The sequence below is a fragment of the Montipora foliosa genome, chromosome 11 (assembly GCF_036669935.1).
Source record: "Montipora foliosa isolate CH-2021 chromosome 11, ASM3666993v2, whole genome shotgun sequence".
NCBI lineage: Eukaryota > Metazoa > Cnidaria > Anthozoa > Scleractinia > Acroporidae > Montipora > Montipora foliosa.
In genome coordinates this window covers 44,017,156-44,044,655 of record NC_090879.1, presented here as the reverse complement: position 1 = coordinate 44,044,655, position 27,500 = coordinate 44,017,156, and the positions used below count along the sequence as shown (strand labels likewise).

Sequence of the window (27,500 nt, the reverse complement as noted above, 5' to 3'; positions counted from 1 at the left end):
AATTTCCTAAAGGATACCTGTTTTCTCTTTCTTTTTATCCACAGATGTGTGCAAGAAATGCCCAACATTACCAAAAACTTGGAGACATAACAAATACAAAAAAGTAAGTTACGACTTCCTTTCCGCATTCCTTTCTATGTTCGATTATCAGCTGCTGCTTGGGATCAGTAAATGTAGCAGGTCTCGAAACCTATAATCTGATTGGCTCGATACCTAAACCAAAAACAAAATACGAAACAATTAAAACAGTGACTTAGACTTTAAAACAATAAGAGCTGCTTACAATACCAAACAATAGCAGGTTACGAGAGCTGCTACATTATCCTTGGGATATGAGCCCCCGGTTGATACTCGAAAGAACAACTGGTCAAGCCTACATTTAGGTTCAGTTAGAAGTATCATGGACTTAAAGGGCCACCGATGGCCACAAGTCTTTGCGGGCGTGCAAGCTATCGGCGCCATTTTCTGTAATACAGAAACTAGTATTTCTTGAAAAGTCAAATTCCATCGCCTCACATCGTCGTGTTTTGGATGCCCAGTAGCTTCAAACTTTGTTAATATTTTCCTCAATGTTTAAATATTGTATTTTTGGCGTTATTTGGGTGTTGTGTTCGTGTTAAAGCGAAATGAAAACTGTGAAGAAAGGTCGTCCGCCGAGGAAGGAAAAGCGCCATGTTATTTGGCTCACTACTTCAACCTTAAGATTATGGAACGAAAGGAGGAAGGCGTTTGGATTAAAAAACAAATCGAACAGCGAATTCGCGGAAGTTCTTCTTCACGGGATGTTTCTGAAGCGAACCGGCCGATTCGATTGCCCGGATAATAACAACAACAAAGGCGCGCAAAGGACACTGGTTGTCGGTGGCCCTTTAATTTAAAATGGTTTGAACCCTGTAATGACGTACATTGATGAAATTTGATCGTCCAACCAAGTGTAGTCCTAAGCAAGTCTCTGCTCTGCCTAGAACGTCTCCCCCAACCCCGAACTCTATGATATGCGCATTGACAAACGGCGTTTACCCGTACAATTTTACGGTACCTTCGGAAAAAGGTCTTTGAAGTTAAAGCGGGCTTCTTGGTATTTTGTCAATATTTTACTTTTTTTAGAGGTGTCAAGAAATTCTCTTCTCGAAAATGATTAAACAAGCCAATTCCCGCACATTGCCTGTGGCTGAATGTCCATTTCGAGTGTTGTTACTCGGATTTTCGAACTTTTCGCCTTTTGCGTGATGTGCTCATACCGAAAGGGCATGGATTGTCTTACCGTTCCGCTCCAGTGTGACGAAGCGGAGAGCCTTCTGGCAGGCAACGTTCATTGCAAAAACAAAAACAAAAGCCAGTTGGTAGACAAAAACAAATTGTCATTGTGTATTACCAAAGAAAAAGAGAATGAGAGAGTATTTTATGACATTTGGATTTTGATTTTATCCACAGAAAATGACATAGGGTACTCGTTCTAGTTCGGTAACAGTTCTGGGTGTAATGAACAATGTGGTCTTTGTTTTTAAGTTCTTGTTTATTTGTTTTTAAGTTTTGAGAAAATGTCCAAGAATTTACGCCAGGATCTGGATGCAGTTCAGAGCGCTCGCAAACACCAGGATCCACCACCAAGATTCCATTACGAAGATAGATCCTTTACTATTGTAGAGTAAGTCACTGCAGACTTTTAACACGAAGACGAGCTATAAAAGCAGCTGCACATGCAGATAATGTATTAATCAATCACGGTTGCTCACACAACTCTGTTAAGATTTATGCAATAAACAACACCTCAAGAACAATGTTCCCATTATATTTTACAACACTGATTTTTTTGTTTCTTTACCTGTTAAATCACTTTAGTGTCGCCACGGAAAAGTCTCTCTGCTTTGTTATAACCATTGATTGCCAATGGAGCATCAGTCTCTCTTTTTAACGTGTGTCTTCTTGTTTGAGCACGAAGAACGTCCCTCTTGGCAACGTATGACAAACTAGTTGCAATCCTGAGCCCAGGCTCTTTTCCCCTCTTGAGAAAACGAGAGTATCTGGGATAGAGTTGCGTCTGGCATTATTTAATTGATTAATGGCCAATATATTTTCTCTGCTTCTTTCTGTTAACAGCTCATTCCCAGATCTCAGTGATTCAGAAGTAGAAATCAACATCATAAGAGGTCTCAACGTTCCCCTTCCCTCGGGTGAGTTTTACATCTTATAGGTTGTTTTCTCGTGACGTCATCGTCGCCATGTTGGTGGACGAAAACAAAAGATCTCTCATTTGTTCGTCCACCAGCAATTGTACATTGCAGCATTGTTATTTGTGTCTGTAGAGATTAGTTGCAAACCACCCAAAAGGTCCGTTAATTTTTTTTGGTAGCGTTTTAAAGCAAAACTGTGGCGAAGACAAGCTGAATAGTTTAGAGACAGGAAGAAAATCTCTCATGGAAAGTTGCATTATTCTCTGCTTGTTCCAGGGCAACCGAAAGAAGAGTTGAGAAGTTATACAAAACAACTACTAACAAACTAGTGGCGCTCTACAAAAATAGTTACAGATTATAAAATACAATGCAACCAAAAAAGTTGGAAATAAATCTAAACCAGTTATCAGGTCTTAAGCTAGATTTTGAAATCGCTGTGTAAGAATACACTCCGCCACTCCAAAAGTGATTCTGAAAAGAGTGGCCACTCTGCTTCGTGGATTCATGGAGAACCTCGAACCCAAACTCTCTGAGAGCGAGCATGTGTTCACGTTGAATGCGGACGGTTATAAAGCTGAAGTTTGTCCGTTCATTTTGAACCACTCGCTTCAATGAAAACGACTGAAAACTGGCCAAACCCAAATCATCCATCATAACCTTCCTTAAAAATAAGAAAGTAAGTAAGTAATATTATCTTCCTTTAAACAGGTTACCAACCAAAGGACATGGACACCTATGTATCTTATGAATTTCCATATCCCAGTGTAAGTACTATGCAAAGCGCTTGAAGGATTTTTGCACAATGGTTACGTAGGAGAGAGTTTTCATGAATTCTGTTCGCAACTTGTTTGATTTGGATGAAAAATGATTTTCGCCAGTTTTCTTCTGTTACGTGCATGACACCCATTGGCGGGCTTTGTTACTTGCGCTGAGGAGGAATGAACTTTATCAACATCGTTTGCTTCTTAAGAGTCGTTATTTAAGAACAATGCAGTTTTCATCTCTTCATCTCGGGGTGAAGGGATGGCGCAGTGGTGAGAGCACTCGCCTCCCACCAATGTGGCCCGGGTTCGATTCCCAGACTGGGCGTCATATTTGGGTTGAGTTGGTTGGTTCTCTACTCTGCACCGAGAGGTCTTTCTCCAGGTACTCCGGTTTTCCCCTCTGCTTAAAAACCAACATTTGACTTGATTTGCGTTAATTCATTTAATTTCAGTTTACAGTGTCCCGAATTAATGCTCCTTTCCTTCTTTCAAAGAATAACCGCGTAATTTTGTTTTCATGAATAATTTATACGACAGGGAACATTTCTTACATGTAGTGCATGGGATCTGTTATTGGAAGAGGTTTCAAAAGAAGAAAAGGCTACATTAATACACAAAATTAATCGTGGTGTTTATCTTCATGTACAGGCTGATGAGCCTCAGACTGGCCGAACGCAAACGGTGAAGCATTCAATTAATCCAGGTGAGTTATTCAAGCGACTTCAGCCATTAACAACAGACGCAGACCATCAAATGCATGAATCATAGCGCAAAACAAGTGTATGCTGTCAGTGCAAAGCGTGGGGAACGCATGCAACTTTCTTTTTCGTCTCATTGGCTAAGAATTTGTTGCGAGGTTTTTTTATTGTTAAAGCAGGCGTGGAAATTACTTTTGCATATTTTTTTTTATACTATTTCTGCTTGCTTCTCCCACAGAATATAATGAAGTTTTCAAAGTTAACATAGATAGGAAGAATCGATCGTTAGGACGCATTTTCAAGAGACAACCGTTAAAATTGGAAGTGAAATATGAGAGGTGAGGATTATCTTCTTTACTCTTAACTTAAGGGGTAACAAAATGCCTGTGGACTTCGGAACCTTGAGCATGAAGTGCAAAAGCATATAGCTGAAGCCTGACAAATAATTTCCTTAGAGTACTAGGTAGTTTTCGTGAGGCATTGTATTTTGGCTTGGTAGTGATTTTTCCCTTTTGTTTACATCATGTGTGTGCTGCACGAACGGAAGTAAAAGCAGGTCAACCCCATTGTACTCAATGATTCTTTATTAAGGTACTAGCGTATTGGCTATGCTTATTCCTCTGCCCTGTTTTCATGCCACGGTTTAGACCACAAATCCGGCAAACTATAGTTGAAACCTCCAAAGGCACAAACTTTAGTTCTAATACATTCTTGTTTGAAAACGAAGATCCTGTTACCCTTTCATGCATTGTCCTTGGGGCCGTGTCACTAATCCCCTCTCCCTCCCCCCCCCCCCCCTCGCATATACCCCCGCATGTATGGAAGATGCCCATGACGGAGGGAAGAGGTCGCCTATGAGGGCTGCGTCCCAGAGCGCCTTCCCAGGTGACTGTTCACTTCGTTTTCATTTGTGGCTGCTACTCGAGGGAAAAAGCGACGTTTTTCGCGCGGTGTCTAATCATAGTTTACTGGGCAATAGTCTCATTCTTTTACCAAGTTAGTTCTTAAATTCGCGACGTATTGTGTTATAATTGCTCTTTCTTACTTTAGGGGCTTTCTCAAAGGGGATAAGACTTTGGGACAAGTGCAAGTTAAACTGAGTTCATTCGACAGCAAATGTGAAATCCATGATTGTTTTGATGTGAGTATGATGTTTTAAGAAGATCGCTTTAATGTTAGAACCTGTGTGCGGGATTGGAAAGGATCCTCCGCTCTAACAAAAAAAAAATCGTTGAACCAGAGGAAGTAATGTTTGTAATCAAGTGTGTTTTCACTGACAACAACACCAATCGCTCAACAGGATAACATCCGCTCTGGTTGTAAAAACGTCAGCAACTTTTTCTCAGCGCTCGTTTTTCTACAGAGCAGTAGCATCATGGAATGGCCTTTCTGGCCAGACAAGAAATTCTTCATCTATTCAATGTTTCAAGAGGAAAGCTAGAGTTGAATTAGTTGCGCCTAGTTTAGATAGCCTATAGATAGCCTTGGCGGTTGGGATTTGCTCGGCAATGATGTTTAAAAGCAAATAATTCAATGAAAGATCAAACAAGGTGTCAACTGAGTCCTGTGCTATGTTTTTTGGTCGTTCCGAGCTGTTTTAGGTGTCATTTTGCGAGATCTTTTCTTGACCGCCCGTTAGAGAGTCAAGAAAATTGACAAGGCAGGCAACACCGAGCCGCCGGCCAGTGAAACTCGTCTTGTTCAAGCTGGGGTGGAAAAGATCTCGCAAAATGACGCCTAAAACAGCTAGGAACGACCAAAAAACATAACACATGAATCAGCTGACACTTTGTTTGAGTTCATGGAATTATTTGCTTTCAAACTTTATTGCCGAACAAATCGCAACCGCCGTAACGTATTTATCCCACAACAGATCGATAACAACAACACCAACAGAGGGTGGTGGCCTGTGGTTTCAGCGTGGTCATTGTGTGATTTAGATACAGAATACCAATTGCATGTGGGGTAACATTGGAACTATGTTGGAATTTGCATTGGTATTAATGTGACCTGAACACTGCGTTTTCGCACGGTTGTCAGCTGTGTGAAGTATCAATGAATGTAATCATTTGACATCTCTTCTGTAATCAGCTGATGGACACGGATCGAGGACGCAAAGCTGTCGGAGGCAAAATTGAAGTTCATTTGAGAATCCGTGAGCCGCTCGTCGACAAAGATGTCAAAGTTGAGAAATGGAAGTGGTTGGTGATTGACCTTCACCTCACGTCAAAAAAGGTCAGTATTTCCTTAGATTACACGCTAGATCATAGTTTGCCGCATTCGGGGTTGTTTAACGTTTGATTTGATCTAACCAGCATTAGCTACCATCGCCACCCGTATGCTTTTGATATTACTAAACCAATGGGTAGTGCTAACCGACCTTCGAACCACCCGACCCTGGATTGTAGTTAGCTGTTCTCCCAATAGCGAGGGTAAGCAATGACATGCAACGCCGACGCCAGGTGCCCCCCTCCCTTTCCCCATAGGCTCTCTTCCTCGCCCTAGAGGCCTTTCCATTCCCAGGGGAGAGATTACTGGCGAGGCCCTGAGAACGTTTGCGTGGAAGTCTTCTTTATACAAGCCTTAAATAACATCCAAGTAGTCGTCCCTTTAGAGGTTTCAGCTATAGTTTGCGAGATTCGTGGTCAAACCGCGGCAGCCAACTTTTCGGTGTGATTAACATTCTTGCTTTGCTCATCTTTATATCTTTTTTTCCTGACAGGCAGCAGCATTACCAAGGGTATGTATCTATCTATCTTTTTCAATACTTTCTAGTTAGTCGAAGAAAAACTTCACGATGATGATCATCTTTAAAGATGTTTTGTTGGGGCACAAATGTAAGAAATGATTTCCTACAGAACGACCGTGGTGTGCTTTTAGAAGACACATTTTGCGCCATTGGCGGCCATCCACAAAAAGCCATGCTGTATAACTGGCACTTCCCACCCTGGTCAGAGTTTTTCTCTGTCCTTGTGTGGGCCCATTTCCATCAGTAGGACTAACGTTCACATGGTTCATATGGGGTAGATACTTAGCACTTCACATTACACTCTAATCAGTTAAGTCTCTTCAAATATAAGTGCTACACGGCCAACGTTTGAAAAAACGTAATCCCTCCTTGTACTTGTATAACTGGCAAACCGGAATAGATCGCATTTATACCTTCGTCTGCTACTTTGTTTAAACCAACGATCTGTTTGTTTAGTTGTTTAATGCTAGAGCTACCCTGTGGGAGAGGTTGTGTGTTCTAATAAGCCTTTTCCGAGTTCAAGTCTGCCTCCTCTTCAAAGCGAGTGTAAGTGCGAAGTTTTTGTTATGAAAATTAGTTTTCATTCATATGTAAAGTAGAACTAATTGCCATAACAAAAACTTCGCACTTAGACTCGCTTTGAAGAGGAGGCAGACATGAACTCGGAAATGGCCTATTCAGTCGGACCAACACTTAGGTCTTTATGAAACGTAATGAAATCTTCGAATGGCTAGACTTCCTTGTGTTCTCGGATTCCGAGAGGTAAAGCGTGGGCCCCGTCTGACAACAAACTCTGTAAGTCTTCCCAGTAAGTAGGCCACAGAGATCCCGGCATTAGAAAGACAACAGAAAGAACTGTATTGTAAAGGCAATGCGTAATTTCTATAGAATACATTGCATGCATTAAAATGGAATGTAATCCAATTCAATACGAAATTTGGCTTGAAATCCCTTTGTAAACACTGCTAAGCCTTGACCGTGTCATTTAAATTACCGACGTAACCACTTCAAGCAGCATTAACTGTCGCTTCTTTAAAATATTAGGAACCCGTGAAAGTTGCACCAAAAGCTGGAAAAACTGCAAGAGGACCAGAGTAAGTAATTGATCATTACTGTTTTCTATTAACAAGCGCTGTGATTGACCTAAACCGCATGCCTTTCAGCACAATGAACCCGTGACTGGCACAACTGGCGTTAGTTTACGTCAATTACTTTGAGCATTCAAGAAGCTGTCAGAAGCAATCGCGTGCGCTTCGTGCTTCGTACTACCTCTTTCGTGCTCACGTCGTTTCCTCGCTTGCCCTAAAGCAGAACAAAGCATTGTCAAGGCTTCTTAAATAGTGAAACAATACAATTGCATGTAACGCGAAAAATCCTCTGTCTTAGGCCACTGCATTCTATTTAACAAATAGATTCCATGTTGCCGTGCGTCTGTTCAGTAATAGATCACAAATGACGTCAAAATGTGGTAAGAACAAAAAAGTGGCACACGAGGCGATAGCTGAGCTGGGCTACTCGGAGGTGAATAGTGCTTGGATAATCACCTCAGAGTTAGCCAATCAGTGCGCACGGGGAGCACTATTCAATTGTGTGGTATATACTAACAAAGGATATTCGGAGTTTGAGTAGCCGGAATCATACCCTGGGCACCAGAGGTTTTTCTCGCGTGCGGCGGGAATTTTCGGTGTCGGCCAAAGGCCGACACAGCTTCGGCCGAAGCCACGAGCGGCGAAGCCGCGAGAAAAACCTTTTCGCGCAGGTTACTATAAAGACTTGACTGAAAACCGGAAACCGCGCTAGAAAAGTCTCGGCACCCAGGGTACCGAAATCAGAGCACGCCTTCAACACTATCCACTGTTTTAAGGGTGCAGTGCTGGCGCATTGGTGAGAGCACTCGCCTCCCACCAATGTGCCCCGGGTTCGATTCCCAAACTCTGCGTCATATGTGGGTTGAGTTGGTTGGTTCTCTATTCTGCACCGAGAGGTTTTCTCCGGGGACTCCGGTTTCCCCTCTCCTCAAAAAACAACATTTGACTTGATTTGTGTTAATTGTTAATTTCAATTTACAGTGTCCCCAATCATTGCTCCAGCGCTAGAACGACTAGACGCTTGAATACAAACCCTTTCCTTTCATTGCTAATTACAATTATGATTATAATTATAATCATATTAACAGAAACAATGACACTCGTCCTCATCTAAGTGTTCTGCTTATTGGAACGACTGTAAATCAAATAAAATCTGATCAAATAAAAGTGGAAATGTTGCGAATGGCCCCTGCTTCAGTTACTGTGTTGACCATAAGCGAAATAGTTCCTAACTTTTTGCTGATAAAGCAATGTTCGTAGCTTTCTGAAATCCGTAGTGCGTCCTAATTCATTTTAACTCAGAGAGAATCGCGAACTATAATTTGTGGCGTCCGCTGTTGTAGACCTATTTAGTTGTCCCCAATCGGCCCTTTTCATTGCATAGTGTGCTTACCTACTCGATTTTTCTCACACTCGAGCTTCGTCCAATTTGAGTCAGGCATGAAATGTTCTCGCAGTGGTGCTAGGGGAAAATGCGCGAAATAAAGTTAACAAATTGTTGGTGTTCACTCACGTGATCAACAGCCGTGTTTTTCAAGGAAATCAAAAGAAGACGTTTCCATAATAATAGAGTTAAATTCCCAGAGGATTTGGTGGGGGCTCCAACATGGCCACCGTTTCTTTGTTTAGGGGCTCCAACATGGCCGTCGTGACGTCATGAGAAAACCGAGAGTTGCACATTTCTCGCCCATTGCGTCTCTTCATACGATGGAAAGGACAATGACAACCTTTTGCTAGATTTGCGTTGATATGGTAGTGATATGTCTGTGCGCATGTATGAGGTATTTAATTTAGCCAGACCGCTGGGTTGATGGTTTTGCTTTCAAGTTAAGTAAACGTATATTGTGTATTTTTCAATCCTTCTCCTAAAGGCAGTTTACCTGGCGTGCTTTTAACAGTAGTTGAAAATTAGCGAAACGTCTTTTTACTAACGAAAAATAGTGTTTGGTTAAATTCTCTCTTCTCCTTTTCCTTTCATTTCCTTTGTTTCTTTAGTTTTCAAGCGATTCATTCTTGTTCTTATTCTATTCCATTCCTAGCGCCAAATCAGCCGTTTGCTCTGTTGCGTGACCAGGTCTTGTCCAATAGGATGAAGGATTGAAGATAACCCTTGCCGAGAAGTGGATTAATATCGCAGTTATTTCTTCGAGTCTTTTTTAATACTATAGAAGAACAAAGTGTAAATTTTATTATTACAAGAGATTTATCAGAAATTACCGGTGCATCCTTGGGAGAAACCAAGTGCTCATGACAGAAGTCGAACATTTCACCATCCGATTTCGGGAGGGTTTCACGTGACGTCATCGCCGCAATGCTGGTGGACGAAAACAAAAGATCCCTCATTAACTTCTTTCGTTCGTCAACCAGGAGTCGTGCAATTCTGTATTGTTATTGGTGTCTCTAGAGAATAGTGGAAAACGCCCTATTACTGTAGTTCGTATGCTTTATCACTGGGCTATACGAAAAACCTTAGAGCTGGGGTCATAAGGTTAGCTGACATTTCGTCGTCCTGCACACTGCTACAGTAGAAATGTCAAGTCAAAAGGTCGCATTCTCGCAGTTTTTTGGAACTGATGGTAAATGGTCATGTTTCAAACCCACTATCATTTCTTGAAGATTGAAGATCGTTGAATTTGTACTTCGCATTTGCATTCTTGTTTCAAGACACCTGGCTTAGGCTCAATATTTTCAGCGCTAATAAGGGACATATGCTTGGGAATTTCGCTTTCGTACTATCAGTTGTTGTGGACTTTGTGTAAATAAGTAGCGCAAAATAACGCGATCAGGGTAATAACAGTAGATTTCAGCTGGTTTCGTGCAGAAAACTACTAAAACTTATGTACATATTTGTGAGATATTAATATAGTTTTTTAATTGTTCTAGCCAAGATAAGTCTTGCTATAAGAGCATGTGCTTGTTTTCTTGACGTTTAAGATGGTTTCCACAACCAAACAGCGATCATGTTGTCCTCGCAAACTAATCCAAACGTAATTTTTTTCGTTTCTGCCCATTGAGTTCTATCACTTAACCCTCTCTTTTAAAACTCCAAATGCAAAATCTCAGTTGTCAGTCATTTCAAAAGTAGACCTTTTGCTCTGTTTAGCTACAATCTGTGCTAAACAAAACGAAGGAATTAACATCTTCCCTCCACAAATGATGAACCCGTGATGCACGCCTTTTGTTTTTTTATTTTTTTTTTGTTTTTTCGTCCAGATTGAAATTGGGTGGGGAGGGCTTGTTAATCGTTTGTCGATCTAAACAAAAACGGAGCTTTAAAAAGAAAGATACACACGTTAAACTCTGGAAGGCTTGTTACACATTTGTGACTGAAAACCACTGAGATTTTTATAAATTCATACGAGGAAAAAAGCGTAGTACTGACAGTACCACAGGACATTATCATTTGAAACGTTAACGTGTAGGGCCGGTTATCTAAAAGATGTCTAACTCAGAACAGTATTTTCAACAGTCGTTCATTTTACCCTCAGAAATATTTAGAAGTGAGTTCCTTAGGTAGATAAATACTTTTCTACTTCATTTTATCCTCATTGATGCTGTTTTCAAAACTTCACTTTATCTTCATTGACGCTGAAAACAGTCTCTATATTTACCACGGGATTGGCCGAAATGAAAGTGAGTGAACCGAAACGCGGTTTTGTTGAGCACACCTAAACTCTTATTTGAAATAATTGCTCCCTGTAGTATTGTACAATACACCTTTTATATTGAGATAAGGCTATTTTGGATTAATGAGAGAATTTTAGTGAATTTAATATATACAATAGTGTCTTGAATGTTATGTACCACTATTTTGTGTTTATTTAAGATCGTTGAGCAAGTAAATATGAAAAGTAATTTGATATTGTGGTTTCTTGCCTTGCCTTTCTCCTTTTCTTTTTCTGGGAAAAAGACTGAGAGAAGGGTATAGATTGCAAAGTATAGATTTGTCTTCTTTTTTCATCGTTACGGTAAGAAGAGGAAGCTCAGCTTGGTTACAAAATGTTGACATTCCAACGGCACAAACGCGAGACGTGAGGCATCCAGTGGTTATGAAATGTGCGTCAATAATCCAGTCTGAGTGAATGTGTGCTCATCATCATTGTACCATGGATCCTTATCACGCGGGGCCAATGTTGGCCAGAGGCAACAGATTTCGCAGGTCGAGCCTCGAGTTCATCACAAAAGTTTCTACTCCATCGGGATTCAACATGGAGGCTGTGTGAAAAGAGTCAATTAAATTAATCCGCTGTTCCGACTGCCCGTTCAAGTCAACTCATGAGACTAAATCGTAAAATTTTGTTCGCCTGACACGCAAAAACCCTTAAAATGAAAGTAGTGTAATCCTAGCTGCCTTACAATGGAGGAAACAAAGTTATGGGGCCATTTCTGTCCTTTTTTTTTTCCTTACTTATGACAAAAACTGGACATTTGAAGACAACGATGCAAATTTTTCTCCGTTGAATTGGTTGAAGCGGTCCACACAAATGTGTGTTTTCAGACACGGAAAAAAAAGACAACCGCGTCAAATCGGAGAGTCTCCTTATTTACGCAGTTTCAGGGATTTCGAGAAAATCCCATAAATCCAGAAAAGCAAGCCGTGCATGTAAACTTCACGAAGCGTCCCCCTGACGTAATTCTTATTGCACGGGCGATATAATTTCATGACACTCAAAATGCCCAAAAGTAGAATGAAACATTGCAATAACCACTTAAAACTGTTGAACAACATAAATGAAATACAGCAAAACGAAAACGCAGTATGGATGGTCACATATGGATAAGATTGAAATGGATTGCATTTGGATAATTTTGAAAAAGTTCGGCCCCGGTGATTTTCAAGTTTATGGCAAATCGTCTGGATAAAGGTCGTTTTTGCTCAAAAACATCTTGTGATGTAATAATTTTATCAGTAAAGGAATTCCATTTTACCATTTTCCAGTTTTACACTCGTGATTAACTATTAAGATTTCCCCGAAACACCTAAAATAAAATGACATAGTTGCTTTAAATAAAAACAGACAGTTAGTTAACCCTAACCTGAAAACAACGTTGAGTAATTGGGATAGTCCAAACCTTGAACGGAATGTTCCAGCACCCAGCAAAGTCACCTTGACTTATGACTGTTTCTGCTAAGGCGGCCTCATGCATGACCTTTTTGAAAGATCACCACCAGGCCGGCCATGCACCCATGCACTTTTTACTGGAGAGAAAATGACAACGTGCTGTCCTCTTGGCTTAAATGTGTGGGTTCTTCAAGGAGGCTGCGTCACAGTAGGCCAGTTGTTGTTGTTTTTCCAGGAAATTACTTTGAAACAACACAGCCCAAATTTTCGTGACAAGTTTAATCCATTTTAATCTTCTCCAATTTTACCCATCCCTGCCTCCCTTTGTATTTGCTGTTTCAGTTGAAACCTTGATTTGGTTGCCAGCTGTCCCAGAATTTGACTTAATTTCGTGACACATCCCCTTTTAGAGCAGTTTTCAAATGACCGTCGAAAGTAATTACGCGATTGCCATTGCTACGCTTAGTTATTGGTTTAAAAATCTCGCGCCATTTGATCAACCAATGAAAAGTAAAACCAAAAGCAGTCCCGACTTACTTGCACGCGCGGTTTTTCCCGCGCCTTGAGCAAGTTACATGGAATTGCTACGAATTTGGATTGGTTCATTGCGCCGTTTGCACGTGCTGTGATTGGACGAAGTTATTACTTTGGTATTTGTTCTACGGTACTCATTTGAAAACCGCTCTATGTCCCACGGAATTTATGAACGGTTGCGAGACAGACCCTATGGCTCATGTTTTCATCCTTATCCGAGAAGACATGAAAGTCAATCCATTTGCAGATTAATTACAAGGGAATCGCATTCTCCTCAGTTATTTTAAGACCATGGCACAAGTCAACCATTTAAACTTAAAGAATCCTATGTAGGTCTATGTTGACATTTAAATTTTCCTTTGGTAGAAATACACAAACCCACTTCGTTAGCTTGGAGGTCGTGAAGCTTGAGAAACAAATGGCTGAGAAACAGGTACGAGGTTTAATGTTCGATTCCATTATTGCATCGATCTATTAAAGTGAATAACTGCTATGTTTCAGTCCGCATATTTTCATCCTTGTTTGAATCATAGTTATCTGCTAGTAATGTCTGAATACATCCTTTTAGGTAGTATTTTTACCAAAAAGTTTCTTTTCAAAAATGTTTTTGGGTTACCAAGAAAATCATTGAAGGTTTTTTTTTGCAACCGCCACAAGCATAAAGACAGGCTATGTATACAGGCGCATTAGCTGGTCAAAGAACGAGATCCAAGTATCTTTTATTCAAGTGGAATGTCTGGTTATTATATGGAAGGGAGTTTTTTACTGGGAGCTAAGAACGCGTACAATCAATACGACTGCTACATCCGGGAACCGAGTAGCATATTTTTCGTATGTAACTCGAGTGGTCATATTGAGCAAGGACGAACGACGTCACGATTCCCGCCTTCTTTGTTTGTATTAATACCCAGTATTTGCATTAAAGCCTGCTTTTTAATCTCTATCATGCATATGCATCGTCCATATAATAAAAAGAAAATTACACGTTAACTCCGAGATGATGAATCTTATGTTTGAATGGTAAGAACAATATCGAACGAGTGAGATATTGTTCTTGCCATTCAAACTTTAAATTCATATCTTCTCGCCACCGTGTATTATCCTCTGTTTGGTATATACTAAAACAGTGGATAGCGTTGAACGCGGGCGCTGATTCGCTCGTCAAACTCCGAATATCTCGAGCAACTTGAGAAAAAATGGCGTCCCGATTTGCATCCGTGACAAGTGAAGAAAACTTCCAAATTAATTTTTTGTGCTGTATATTATCTCGCTGTTTTAGTATATACTAAAACCTCAGTGTCGGTGGCTAGCGTTGGATATTTACCTCGCCGCTTCGCGGCTCGGTAAATATCCACCACTAGCCACCTCCACTTCCGTGAATAGTTGTCAATTATTATTCAACACTTTGTCACAATGTCCAAATTTGGTCATAGCGCGCTCAATATTCGTTGTGCGTACTCAACAGATATCCTGCGATATACGTAATTTTGTGTGTCAAGGAGGAAAATGTTAGTTTTTCCAGGGTTTTTTCCAATAAACGTAGAAAATTGTGCTTTGTCATCAATGTGTTAAATAATAAACAATTATCCTGCTCAATCTTGCGGAATTTCGTGGATAATTGTTAACTATTCACCTATTCACCTCCGAGCAATTCGCGCGGAATTTGCGCCCGAAAATGTTGTAATCTTTGCAGGACTAAATAAGTTAAAATCAATCTTTTTGTGCTATATTATCTCACTAAATATCCACCACTAGCCACCTCCACTTTTGTGAATAGTTGTTAAATATCAAAATATAAAATATTATGTACCATATAAAAGATGCTGAAACATAATTATCAACGTAATGATAATATTAAAATTCTGTTTCGGATCTCAAACATATCGGAAAATATCAAAACATCGATGCAGCTGTTGTGTGACATGTCGAAGATGTTGTAAACATCAGGGTTACATCAAACGATCAATACCAGCCTTATATTTTGATATCCAGCAATCGGCCATGACGAGTGAGATCATTGGGCGATGTTTTCAAGGTTTCTGTAATTTTTCCAGTATTTGTGTATTTCAAATGTAGAGGTTTTTTTTTCAATGTCTGTTTTTTTCCACTTTGTTCTTCTCCTTAGTTGGCTGCTCAAAAATCTAGGGGTGAGGTGCCTTCTGCAGCAATAATACAGCGGTGTAAACAATGCCAGCAGAAGATAGCCGAGGTGGAAAGAATGCTAGCGAGTGGCGACAGAAACTTGCTGACCAGTGAGTAGAAAGACCAGTTTCGAAGTAATGTGAAAACGAACAGATGTTTTGAAGAGTCAAAAAGCTCTGAACTTTTTACTTGGCGTTCAAGGCAAATTTGCCTTTTTGGAGACAGGGGCCTATAGAATAATCTTTGCTGACGTAAATATTTACATTTTGTCTGGTAACATCGAAATTTTTTTTCGGGGACGTCAAAATCTCACCTAGTACAAGTCATACGGGTATGTGTTCATTCGGGTAATTGTTCCGGTTGGAAATTCTCGTAACAGTATGAAACGTTTTACCGGTGTATTGCAAAGGAATATAACCGGTATCGTCCAACCACCTAGCTCCCAAAACGCAGGCAAAAGGATTAGTCTTTGGATTTGACACCTCACGTGAGCGTTGTCCGTTTTGCTAAATTGAGTAACGTATGTACTTGTCCAAGGTCATGCCCAGTTTTCAGGGCGCTTATTTGCGTTCTGATGCCGCGGGTTCACCTTTTTCTCAGTTGTTCATTTGTCCACACAACCAACTAGCACTTTTGTTTGAAACTTATTTCACAAGTGAAGTGTATTTTTGCGTACCTAACAGATTATATCCGACAACTTCAAGAGAGAGTCCCTCAAGAGCATGCGAAAGCACAGCAAGCATTGAGAGCTGGCAATAAAAGCGAAGCCCAGCTTTGCTTAGCAAAAAAGAAGTTGATGGAAAACGAGGTAAATTTTTTTCCGCATCGCATTCATGTAAGACCAGATTCCCATTTTTCTAGAGACGCGTAAACGTTTCGAGAATATATTTGGGAATTAATCATCTCGCTACTTATAAAAGAGCTTAGTTTTAAACTCGTCTTCTGGAAAACAAAACCAACTAGTTGTTTACACGCCTGCAAAAGTGAGTTTCCTTTGAAAAAATGCACTTAACACTGGCACCCAAAACTCTTGATATCAACTAGGTCATCATCGACCATGTTTGTTAACTTGTTAATGATTGGTTGATATCTAGCTCATGAAGTGTGCCGTTTAGTCTAAGCACTTAGCTGTTCCAACAATAACTTGAGATAAGTGTGCGGGGCTAACATCGTTTTCTTGTTGAGGGTAAATGTAGCTGTTTATCATTGGACTTCATGGGACACCTTGTGACGTTAACATCAATGTTAAGGAATGTGAAGTGCGTTTTGTTTCCCTTCTTGCAATGACAGTTCAATTCAAAACAATCTATACGTATTCCCTGACACGAGTGATGAATTTGGAACCGTATTCTGTGCTCAGGGATGCTAAGACAGCCGCCGTAACTTTATGTAAAAATCTGGGTCTTTCCAGGGGTCCCCCCCCCCCCCCCCCCCCCCTCCATTGTCTTGGTGGTTACGAAAGTAGAAAGCTCCGTCCACCGAATAAATTACTAGTACGGTTCTGACTCACGAGGCGGAGCCGAGTGAGTCCACAACAAATTTTGACCACGCTTATGACGAATATCGTTGTCGATAAGAGTAAGAGTACAGACAACGCTGAACCACTTTCGATTTATTTTTTACCACAATATTCAACGCCAAAGAAAGTTTTATTTCAGAGCGTGACCAAAATCATGACACGAAGAAAGAGCAAGCGTTGTCTATAACTTTCTCGCAATATGATTGGTTTATTTTCCAAAATGGGCGTTCCTGATTACATTGCGTGACAAATTGACGCGAGCATGACGCGTACAGCGTTGTCTAGGACTCTTATCGGCAACGGAAAATTAGCCAATCAGATTGCGAGATTAGAAGCAATTGTGGTAAAACAAATTGTTTTTGAGCCACAGACGGAAACCGGTATTAAAGGAACATTTCGCCTGCCAGGACAGTTGTCTCGTCCTGTTTAAAAAAACTAATCGTCTCTAAGAGAGAAAACATGTTTTTAGAAATACAAATGTGATAGTATGACCACAATTTGAAAAGGAAAAGAACTCTCTTTGGGTTGCCGTCCCTTGCTCAAAAACGTCTCGCTCGGTAGTACCCCAGTTGTTCAAAAGGAGAGACAACTTTATCCAGAGGATAAGGCACTATCCAGAATATACAATACACTTTGCGGTAAACGTTCTTCGTTCACTCCGTTACTTAAATGTCCACATTCTCCCAAAAATCGTTGCGGTCGTTTGTTTTTGTTTTCAAATGACGCCTTGTCCAACTGTGTGATCTGATTTGCTGAATGCATTCAGGCGAATCACGCGGGAAACAACGTGTCAGCTATTTGGGTAATTTCGTGTTACACAAAATTCAGTCACCGTGCACAATGACTTTTGGACGAGGGTGAACCTTCAAATGTGCTTAGAGTGTGCATAAGCAACTGTCACAGGAGCAAATACTGAAATATTTGCACAGATTCAAACTTCTGGATTGGACGTGTCCACAGAATAACGTTATCCCGCTTTTGAACAACTAGGGCCAGGTTTCCTTTGTCTGTTTCGATTTGGGCTTTCTTCTCACGCTGACAAATTGACCATCTCCACAGGACACTCAGGCGTGCATTTGCACAGGGAAACCCAGACGTGCGAGCAATCAACGTAAGATGGGAGCTGGTTGCGAATAGTTGAAACCCCAGCGTTTTTACACGCACACGCACACGCACACGCCCCCATTCTTAAATACAGCAGTGCCTCTTAAGTCTTAATAAGTTATCCCGCTTACAGTAACGTCTTGATTGTTTGTTTTTTGTCTGTGTTGCTTTTTCGCAGATATCAAGCCTGAAGAGCCAGCTTGGCATACGTTAGATTTACTGACGTAAAAATGGATTACTTGCCAAGCATTTTGTGCCTTTGCCCTCAAAAAATATGCCAGAACTTAACTGAAAAAAGCAATAATTTGATAGTTTAAGCAACAAGGACGATACGGCAACGAAAATGTCATTTTAAACTGAGAAAAGCCTCTATAAGAAACCATGTTATCTCGTTTGCGGTAATGTGCAGTATGGGCGTTGTATCTTCATTTATTTGGCAGATCACGGCAAAGAAATGGCTTAACTGCGTGTAACATTTATATTAATGCTTCGTGGCGTTTCCGTTGTCGTAGCCGTCATCGTTCTTTAACTTGTATTGGAGACCTTTAGGTCGGAGGACGAGGATAAGTACGAGTACAAGTTTTCCGTACTGAGCATGCGCTTAAGGTTTGGAGGCCGACATTTTTAGAAGTGCGCATGCTCAGAACGGAAATCTCGTATTCGTAGTCGTCCTCGTCCTCCGAACTAAAGGCCCCTAATATTAATGAAAGTTATTTAGAGTCACGTTAAAAGTTGTCCAAGGTCAAGTTTCGTACACACCCGTACTCAAATATGCCGAGACAGTGCATATTCATGGTTACGGGAGAAAATACTGAAATCGTTGCACAGACTGAAACTGTTAGATAGTGACTTTGAACAATGGGGCCAGATGTTTTGAATTCTTGAAAACCATTGCCATAGATGAACCAACTCTTTCTTGTCGTGTGGTCTCCTTTAGAAGGAACGTTTTCTCGTTATAGTTTATTTTCAGTCACCCGAGAGGATTTGAAAATGCATGCACAAGTTGCACACTGCATTACGCACCCGACGTTGGAGCTTAAGCACGCAACGTTTTTAAGACGCGGACGGCAACCGGAAGTGAAATGTTTTCCCTTTTAACTTGTCTTCACACAACCTTCATTTACATTGCTAAGTATCTTTTCTCCAGTAGAGATGATTAGTTTTAAAATCTGGGAAACACTACTGTCCTGGCATGTGGAGTGTTCTCTTCCGGTTGCCGTTCGCGTGCTGCTTTGATGACGTCCTGTGAAAGGTTACCTTCTTTCAGCCTTGCTCATTTTAGGCTGAAGCGTTCGCGTCAATTTCAATGTGAAGTAAAATAGCATTTGATATTTGAGCTGAAATAGTGCGATTTGTTTCCCTTCTTCCAATGGCAATTCAATTCTAATCAATCTATAGTTGCACTCTTTGTTTTCTTTTCCTTTCGGTTTTTTTTAACTTCGCCTTCTAGTGATCGCGTGGCTTAGACATATATTACAGCGGGGAAAATAAATGAAAATTGGGACTAATGTCCCTAACCAATCTAAAAATTAGCGCGAGAAGTTTTTGAAAAGTCGAGCTGTTAAAACTTCTAACAATAGTATAAAAGGAATTACGAATCATCGAACACAAATCAGGTTGTTAATTTTCTTTTTTCATTGAAGGCCTTCATAATTAAGTGAAAATTTTTGGGCACTTATTTGGCGGCTTAATATTTAATGGGACAAAAGTGTCAAGAGTTAACTCCGTGTTACAGAAAAATTAGGAAATAAAATGTTTCAATTCTTTTCCATGGGGCGTGTTATCAAATCATTTATCTGGAGCTCTTTACATTATTTATGTATTTATTTGAAATGTGTAATTTACCAGTCGAGTTTTGTATAATGTAATTACACATGTTAAATTGTAAATCAACGCTGAAATTTCTTGCCAAAATCAAAGAGTAGTTGTCACCCACGATATTTGCTGCCGCAGTGATTGAGCATGAAGCGAACGAACGAGTCAGCTCTCTAATCGGGAGAACATATTCTTTGAAGCGCAAGGACTTGCGGATGAGTTCCAATGTCGTAAACTGTGCGGTTATTACTGGTGAAATGTTCAGAAACAGTTTTTTTTTGTCCTGAAGAAGTGGGTCTGCCAACGGAACGTCGGCGTTCGTTAAAACGATCTTTAGGTCTCCGTTTTGTCTCTCCTATGTATTGTTTGTTGCAGCGTCTACAGTGTACCTGCATGCACCTAAATAAGATTTTTTGAGTTACAGTCAGTGTAGTGAGGAGTTCGTCTTGCAACAAAAACGAGACAAAACGGAGACCGAACGAACACCGACGTCTCGTTGACAGACCCACTTCTTCTTCAAGACAAACTGTTTCTGAACATTTCACCAGAAATAACCACACGCCTCACGACATAGAACTCATCTGCACATCTCGTGACTCCAAACACAAAGCCCGAGAAGCGTTTCTAATCGACAGGGGTCAAACAGTGGAACCCAAAGGTAATATTTGTCTGGAATCCTATACAGATATAGAGGATATTACACGGAGGCGAAAGATATGAATTTTTTTGTTTGAATGGCACGTATCTTCGAGCTAACAATAATAATAATTAACAATTGTTATACCTCACAACTGAAATGCAGTTTTCTATTGAGCGAAAACGTGTCGCCCCTCAAAACTGTTAAACTAACCGAGTTCCCGAGGGCAAACAAAGCTTACTAACTCCCTAGGGCAACAACAGCTTGAACCTTGGACTCGCACGTGATCAGGACGTGCGTCTTGAAAGTGCGGCAAAATTGTTAGCGTGTCCACCGCGATTTTTAAAGAAATCCGGAAATCTGAGTAACGCTTTCAAGGACGACCCTCAATGTTTGAGGGTCTCGGGGAAACAAAACTCACTGTTCTCCTTGCGACCAGTCATTAAGGCTGGTTTTCACGAGAGAGGGAATCGGACTCTGAGTCGTAATCAGAAGCGCAGAGCGATACGATGTAATGAAATCAAACTGTCGGAGACGAAAGCAGAAGCGAAAGAATAAATCAATCTCAATGCTCGATTCCGAGCATTGTGATTGGTTGGTTCTTCCGCTTCTGCTTCCGACTCCAACAATCTAGTTTTCACTGGATCATAAGCGACGGAGTCATAAGCGGAGTCGGAAGAAAATGGGTCAAAATGGGAACATTCTGATTCTTTCGACTCCCATTCCGTCGAGCTTATGATTCCGCTTACGACTCCGATCTTTGATTTTCACAAGGTCATAAGCGTTCTTACGACTACGACTACGACTCCGATTCCGTCGCTAGTGAAAACCAGCCTTGAGTGCTTATTATTCGCCGAAGTCGAGGTGATTATTAAAACATATGCATTTTCTTTAAAATAATTAATTTCTTCGTCTGTCGCGCCTCCACTAAACGGCTTGCGGCCGTTTTGAAAAAAACCGCTCAGGTGATTAATACAATGAAATTTATGTTCGCAGGCATAAATTGTTTTGGGCCCGACTCAGACTCATTTTAGCCCGCGAGCCATTAGGCGAAGGTTAAAATGAGCTCTGAGAAGAGTCCAAAACATATTTGTACCCAAGAACATAAAGTGTATTATAATAATTATCACTTTGGAGGGCATTGAGAAGCAGGTCTGAACAATCACGCGAGTGTTTTCAAGTTGAATGGCTTTTATTTTCGCTCAAATACATTTCACGCTTGGATAATGGCTCAGAACTTTGCAGAGAGTTTTCTCTTAATTAGCCTGTTAGCGAAATAGATTGCATGATTCAGATGTTCTAGAGATATGCATATCAATTTAAAATTTGAAAAAAGTAAATAAATAAAAAAGTGGAACCCTGTCTTCTGACTCAGTTAATACCAAATTGATTCTGCAGAAATTAACAACTTAAATTGCCGATAAAGCATCTGAAAATACTGTATTTTTGCTGTGGTTTTCAAATTTAAGTGTTGCTTGCACTTTTCAGTATAATTTGAGCCATAACGTTTACTTTGAGTTTAAGTTTTGGATTTCAAGGTTCGCCATTACTCACGTTCAAAACTGACCGATTGGACCTCAGTGGGTTGGATCCAGGAAAAAATGACGTAAAGGCTTATTTATTATACATGCAAATGCGAGTTTAAAAGTCTCAAAGCCCAAAACTCCCGTGCTGCATATTAATTCTGCGACTTGTGAGCCTTTGACGTCATCTTCTCGTCGATTCAGCTCTGTCAAGGTCTTAAAGTTAGTAATGTCCGACCAATAAATAGAAAAAATCCAGTTAAAATAAACAGGTGTCTTTTATTAATCAAGGCCTCAAACTTTGTTCGCTTATGTTAAGTTAACATAGTTTTGAAATTATAAGAAAAAAAATTTGATTTTTGGTCGCAGGGGCACAGAAAAGCGGGCCGCTCGACTGATCAGGGGCACCCAACGTCAATTTTCGGAAAATATCTGTTCGGAAGACGATTTGAGATCTAGAATGTTCGGAACATTTGTCCTTGCTTGCCTGCCTGTCCTAGGATTTTCGAACATCTAAAACACGGTATAATTGTCCATTTTTAACGGCTTTTTACCCTAAAAAGGTCACCTAGAATGTCCGGGAACCTTTTTTCTGGCTGAAATTTTCGAAAAGGTAACTTTTGATCCCTATAATTTTCAGATCACTAGACTTTCAGCTAGGAAATCTGAACAGATGAAAAATTTTAAGGGGATAAAAATATGCCTGTACCTACCGTTAACATACTAAAATACGTTCAACAATTCTATGTTTAAGTGGTTTTGAACTATATTCTCGTTGGGTTATTCTGACTGATTTATAATAGGGACTTCTCGCAGTCTAATTTCAATTGATTTGATTCGAGTTAATTTCGTTAGTGACCCCAATAAAATTAGTGCTCTTGTGCTAAATCCATTGACACTTAAATAAAGTTGTTAGGTGCTGAACTAAAATGTACAACTCCAAAGGTTGAACATTTGATTGCCATTTTCTGCAATCAAATTATATATCCTCACGCGGATCATCCTTTTATTTGGACTTCAGGTGCGAAAATTCCTCGTGTCCTCCCACCAACCACTTGCTACTCCGCCTTTCTAATTCACAACCTTTCCTCGCTATCACTTTAAGGAAAGCTTGTTAGAGTAAACAGACTGTGATTATCGGTACCCATTCAAGTTTTTTAATGTTATTTTTACATCGACCAAATTATCCCGCGTGAACGCTTCTGGGCGTCTTGTACATAGTGCCTTTTGTAACTCTCCCCAGTTTTCTCTGAAGAATTACTTCCTTGCGGGTTTATGTAAATAAACAGTACAGGTGACAACCCGGATGGAAGATAAATTGGAATGTGAACCAAGCGCGTATAGGGAGCAACAACGAGTGCATCGGAATGGATTCTATGAAGAGAGAAGTAGTATCGTCCTAATTCAAATTGGTGCTATTAAAGGTGATGAAAATGAAGCTACCGTACCACCAATATGCAGAAGATCGAAGATCGCGATTTGACACTGTTATGTTGGATTACAACTGTGCAAAAGAGAATGTGGAATTATCACTGGAGCCTTGTGTCTATTATGTGGGATTTCTTTTCCCATGGTACGCGGTTGGTTAATTAAGTTCTTTGCAACCGGAACGGAATGCAAGAAACGATTGCGTTACTTCTGATGCACTTTGCATGTCATTTAGCGGTTTCAATGGGAGCAGCCCTTTGTGACCCGCCAGAATATTTATATTCTAGAAGCTTTACGCGTTCTTGGGCATTTGCGCTTCGTTTTCTGTAGAGTCAACATGGCTGTTCTGTCGCCAAAGTTGTACTTTTTCATCTTACTCTGCACCTGGATTTCATGTCAGTTCTTTGTTCCATCCGACTCTCGAAGTTTGTTCAGACGGGTCAGTAAGTTTGTATAAATATTTTACTTAAGCTTATTCACTAGTGACACTGCGCTTCAAAATGCCAACGTTTCGTGAAAATCACCAGATTGAGCTCAGTTTGTTTGATGTACATTACCAGTGCTGACTTAAAATCGCCATTTTCTTTTTTATCTTGAAGGCGACGGAGTATTCTGAAAAGAATAATTCTAGCGAGCCCAATGGCACTGGAGAAGAAGGTCCTCCGTGCGAGGAGGATAGAAATGGCGTGTATCCGTGTTCATCCACTGTAAGATAAGTTCTTGTCAAGCTTTAGTTTTGAATTCTTTCTTTTGGGCCTCTTCGGTGGAAAGGTTCATCATCTTCAACCATCCTTCGATATTTGAAATGAACACCAGTAAAAGGTTTATCATCAAGCAGAACTTACAGTAAGCTTAAATAGATAGGCAAGATGCGGCTCATTTCTTTATAAGGTCCATTTCGTGTCATTTTCCCATGTTAAACAATTTCTACCTTGACTTTTTAAAGCTAAATTCAATTTTTTATTGTAGGTTAAAGATTACCTTGATGCTACTAGAATCTGAAATATTCATCACTCCCGTTTGCCCGCCATTCGTTAGCCAGCTTGTAAACAATATGATATGGTAATTCCCAACGCCCTTTTTGAGATCTCTTAGGAAATCCAAGTTTAGATTTAAGTGAAATTTAAAAGCAAAGAAAATAAAATTTGGTCATTTTAGGGAAGATCATATTTGTGTGCATGAACTATTCAGTTTATAATTACAGTGTAGGCTTAAATGCTAGTTAAAATGAATGTGATCAGTAAAATTTCGTTTACCCTGGAAGATATAGGGCTTAGTGATTGTGTGTTCATGGTCTGCTTCACATCCCTCTAATTAACGTACAGGCAAATTCTAGTCAGTTCTTCCTTCACAAAACTACCCTGGAAGTTAAAACAATTTTGTACGCTGAGGCATTCTCTCGACTCTAGAGCAAATTAAAGCTACATGTACATGTCTACAGTTGAGTGTCAACTTTAGTTCATGTGATTTTTTGTGCTCATGAAAGATATTTTTGATTAGCTCAGTTTGACAAAAATACCCAAAGTGAAACACATGTAAATCAAGGAGCCACTGCTGTAACATTGTGCATTGAAACAGAAACTTGCATAGTTATTACTTTCTTGTTGAAGGGTGTTGCTTTATGGCCATTAATTCTGGAGAACCAAGTTATTGTGCAATGTGCCCATTTTTTTCCAGACAAAGTTATGTTGCAGAGCTTGCCTAACTATGACCAATATTGATAACATTACCATACACAGTCAAGTCTGACATTAAGAGTCGCTTTTCTGACAGGCAGTATTTTATTATTTTCATAATTTGTTCATCTGTTATCTTACAGTGCAATTGGGTATAGTGTTTTTCATGGAATACATTTAAATCAAAGGGTTGGCTACCACTGTTTTTTAGCATTTAGAACAGATACCATCGCCTCCTTGCATATGACCATGTCTAAAGGCTTATTGGCTTAATATTTTAAAGTAAGACTGAAATAATCATCTGGAGTCAGTGAAATTAAGTAGCTTTGAATCATGGTAGCGTCTCCATCTCCAAGCGATGTTTTTCAGGTAGTTGGACTCAAACAATCAAATTTGGTTATATTAAAATTCAGCTTGATTGTCAGTAAACATAACTTAAAGCTCAAGGGGATGAGTTAAGTACTTTTAAGACAGATCATTGTGGTGGAGTCTTTTGTCTTAATATGGAATTTAATAAATCAAAATAAGGTTTTGTGATCATAGCTTTTCAAAGAAGCCCTGAGAAAAATGGGATTACGCAAAAACTGCTGAAGTGGAACTGGGTATTAAAGAGCTAGAGTTTTTCCACTTCAGTGATGTTGGCGTCCTCTGGTTTATTGCAGGTAGCGTCTTCCTTTGACATGCAAATGAAATCAATGTTGTGCTTCTTGTTGAGTGAACAATAGTACCTTGTTCTGTAGAGGAATTAAATTTTGTGATCACTCTAAATTCTTCAAGCAAACTTCTTTACATTTTAATTTAAACATGTTTGACTGAATATATGATTATCTCATAAATTTTCAATGAAATAATTTATATTATTCAGCTTCAGTTGTGTTTATTTAAAAAGCTATTTTGGCTTCGCGTCAAATTGCAAGCTTAAATGACTCTGAATGATATTGTTATTTTGGGCATTGTTTACATGTAAATACGTAAATTACAGTTCATGAACATTCTGCTCTTGCCTATCATTAATTTTATTTTAATGGGTCAACACACCCAAGCTAAGCTAGGGAAAAAAATAAGTTTTGCCGAGAATTGTGATTTTTTTTTTGTTCAAAATTTAATGCTTAAAAGGATCATTTAAATTCTCACATCTCCTTTTATGTTACATGTAAATACATGTATATGTTCACTGTGAAAGCAGTGCTTAATTTTTATCTTGAAACTGGTTGCTGTAAAAGTTTGCAATTTTGCCTGAAGTTTTCCTAGTTTTGAACTCCACTTAGTCTACTATTATCAATAGCCTCTGGGAGCTCTGGTCTGTTAAACTGTTTACACTGTTTTTCCACATCATGCATGATCACTCCATTGGGTTATCAAAGAAAACAATAATATTATTAATGATGTAAAGTTTGGCTTGCCCTGTTATGGTTCTGTAGAGCGAACAGCTAACAGATTTAAGAGAGCAATATTTGGACTTTTTTAGTTTTAATTAATCTAGCTTTGTCTGTCCCCATTTCGAACCATCTAACACCCCTCCAAATCCTTGCAAAAATCCAGTCACAGGCTTTTACAAGGTCAATAAATATTATTAATGTACCTGCACACAGTACAGTCCCTCAGCTCTTAAATTTCAACAGAAATTTACATGTATAGTGAGGCTTGTCATTTTTTTTTTAGATAACTGGAAACCTGTTATTGATGGTGTTTTATGGCGCTATTTTGGGTGTTGCTGCAAAATGTATTTCTGGTGAGCCTTCAAATTTATGTCACTCAGTTCACAAATAACAATAACCACAACTTAGCTGAAATTGCCCCTTTGTTTAATAACCAGCTACAAACATTTTATGTTTGCATAAGGGGTCATTAAAGACATTGATTTTTGAATGTTGATGAATAATAATGTTGCGCTACGTTGCTTAGTTAAATATCCATATTCATATCATGGCCAAAACTATTGCGAGTCGCCGGTGCACCGGTGTATTGTTGCAGCCCTACTCTTTTCTGGGATACAATTAAAAGAAATTTTGTAACCTCTTTTGCTGTCTCTTTCTGATCGACCTATTTGAGCAATTTATGTTGCTGAACAAAAAGGCATGACTGGAATACAAAGTGGACTCTCAACAGCTTTGGTGTTTAAGCTTCCGGCTAAACTTCAGGTTGAGCTCAATGATATCATGAATATGCCACCAGGCTGCTAGCTTAGCTAATTTAAAGATGGGATTTAGCACTAATTTGACCAAGGATTTAATAAGGTTGGAAAGCTCGTTGGAAGCTGAAACTTCAAGAAGTACATTTATCTCATCACTAACTTTCTGAGTAAATGTTGTGAGACGGGGTAAAAAAGTACTATTTTGGAGTCAACTTCTCCTTTAAAGTAAGCTCTCTCAAGAACAAGTTATGCCCTCATTTTCTTTAAATTTGATCCAATAATAAGAGGAAGAAACATTAATTAACTTTTGTAAATAGAGAAAACAATTTTTTTCCCCAAAGAAACTACTCTGATTATAATCTCAATATTATGACTTTGCTCTAACTTATAGATGGTGCTGAGCTTTTGCTGGATCTTGGGTGTTCCCCATCTCTGATTGGTAAGAGAAATAA

General features: G+C 39.7%; 2 protein-coding genes across 4 annotated transcripts in view; both read left to right on the top strand.

The window, feature by feature from the left end:
- LOC137975398 (coiled-coil and C2 domain-containing protein 1-like) overlaps window positions 1–19,620 on the top strand; it is a 39,787-nt gene extending 20,167 nt beyond the window's left edge. The window contains exons 15-28 of one of the 2 annotated variants that reach the window (XM_068822503.1): window positions 45–103; window positions 1,532–1,648; window positions 2,101–2,174; window positions 2,883–2,938; window positions 3,587–3,641; window positions 3,875–3,974; window positions 4,687–4,777; window positions 5,728–5,871; window positions 6,359–6,376; window positions 7,430–7,479; window positions 13,437–13,503; window positions 15,196–15,322; window positions 15,896–16,020; window positions 18,014–19,620. In XM_068822503.1, the coding sequence (XP_068678604.1) occupies window positions 45–103; window positions 1,532–1,648; window positions 2,101–2,174; window positions 2,883–2,938; window positions 3,587–3,641; window positions 3,875–3,974; window positions 4,687–4,777; window positions 5,728–5,871; window positions 6,359–6,376; window positions 7,430–7,479; window positions 13,437–13,503; window positions 15,196–15,322; window positions 15,896–16,020; window positions 18,014–18,049 (1,119 nt within the window). In that variant the 3' untranslated portion in view covers window positions 18,050–19,620. Of the gene's footprint in view, window positions 1–44; window positions 104–1,531; window positions 1,649–2,100; window positions 2,175–2,882; window positions 2,939–3,586; window positions 3,642–3,874; window positions 3,975–4,686; window positions 4,778–5,727; window positions 5,872–6,358; window positions 6,377–7,429; window positions 7,480–9,512; window positions 11,356–13,436; window positions 13,504–15,195; window positions 15,323–15,895; window positions 16,021–18,013 lie in introns of those variants that run through there. The other variant, XM_068822504.1, reaches the window with a different exon arrangement.
- A 3,477-nt stretch (window positions 19,621–23,097) lies between these two features.
- The window catches only part of LOC137975230 (uncharacterized), a 19,811-nt gene continuing 15,408 nt past the window's right edge, over window positions 23,098–27,500 (top strand). Inside the window, exons 1-4 of one of the 2 annotated variants that reach the window (XM_068822318.1) lie at window positions 23,098–23,677; window positions 23,838–23,945; window positions 26,577–26,646; window positions 27,440–27,487. In XM_068822318.1, the coding sequence (XP_068678419.1) occupies window positions 23,576–23,677; window positions 23,838–23,945; window positions 26,577–26,646; window positions 27,440–27,487 (328 nt within the window). In that variant the 5' untranslated portion in view covers window positions 23,098–23,575. The remainder of the gene's footprint in view (window positions 23,678–23,837; window positions 23,946–26,576; window positions 26,647–27,439; window positions 27,488–27,500) is intronic. The other variant, XM_068822317.1, reaches the window with a different exon arrangement.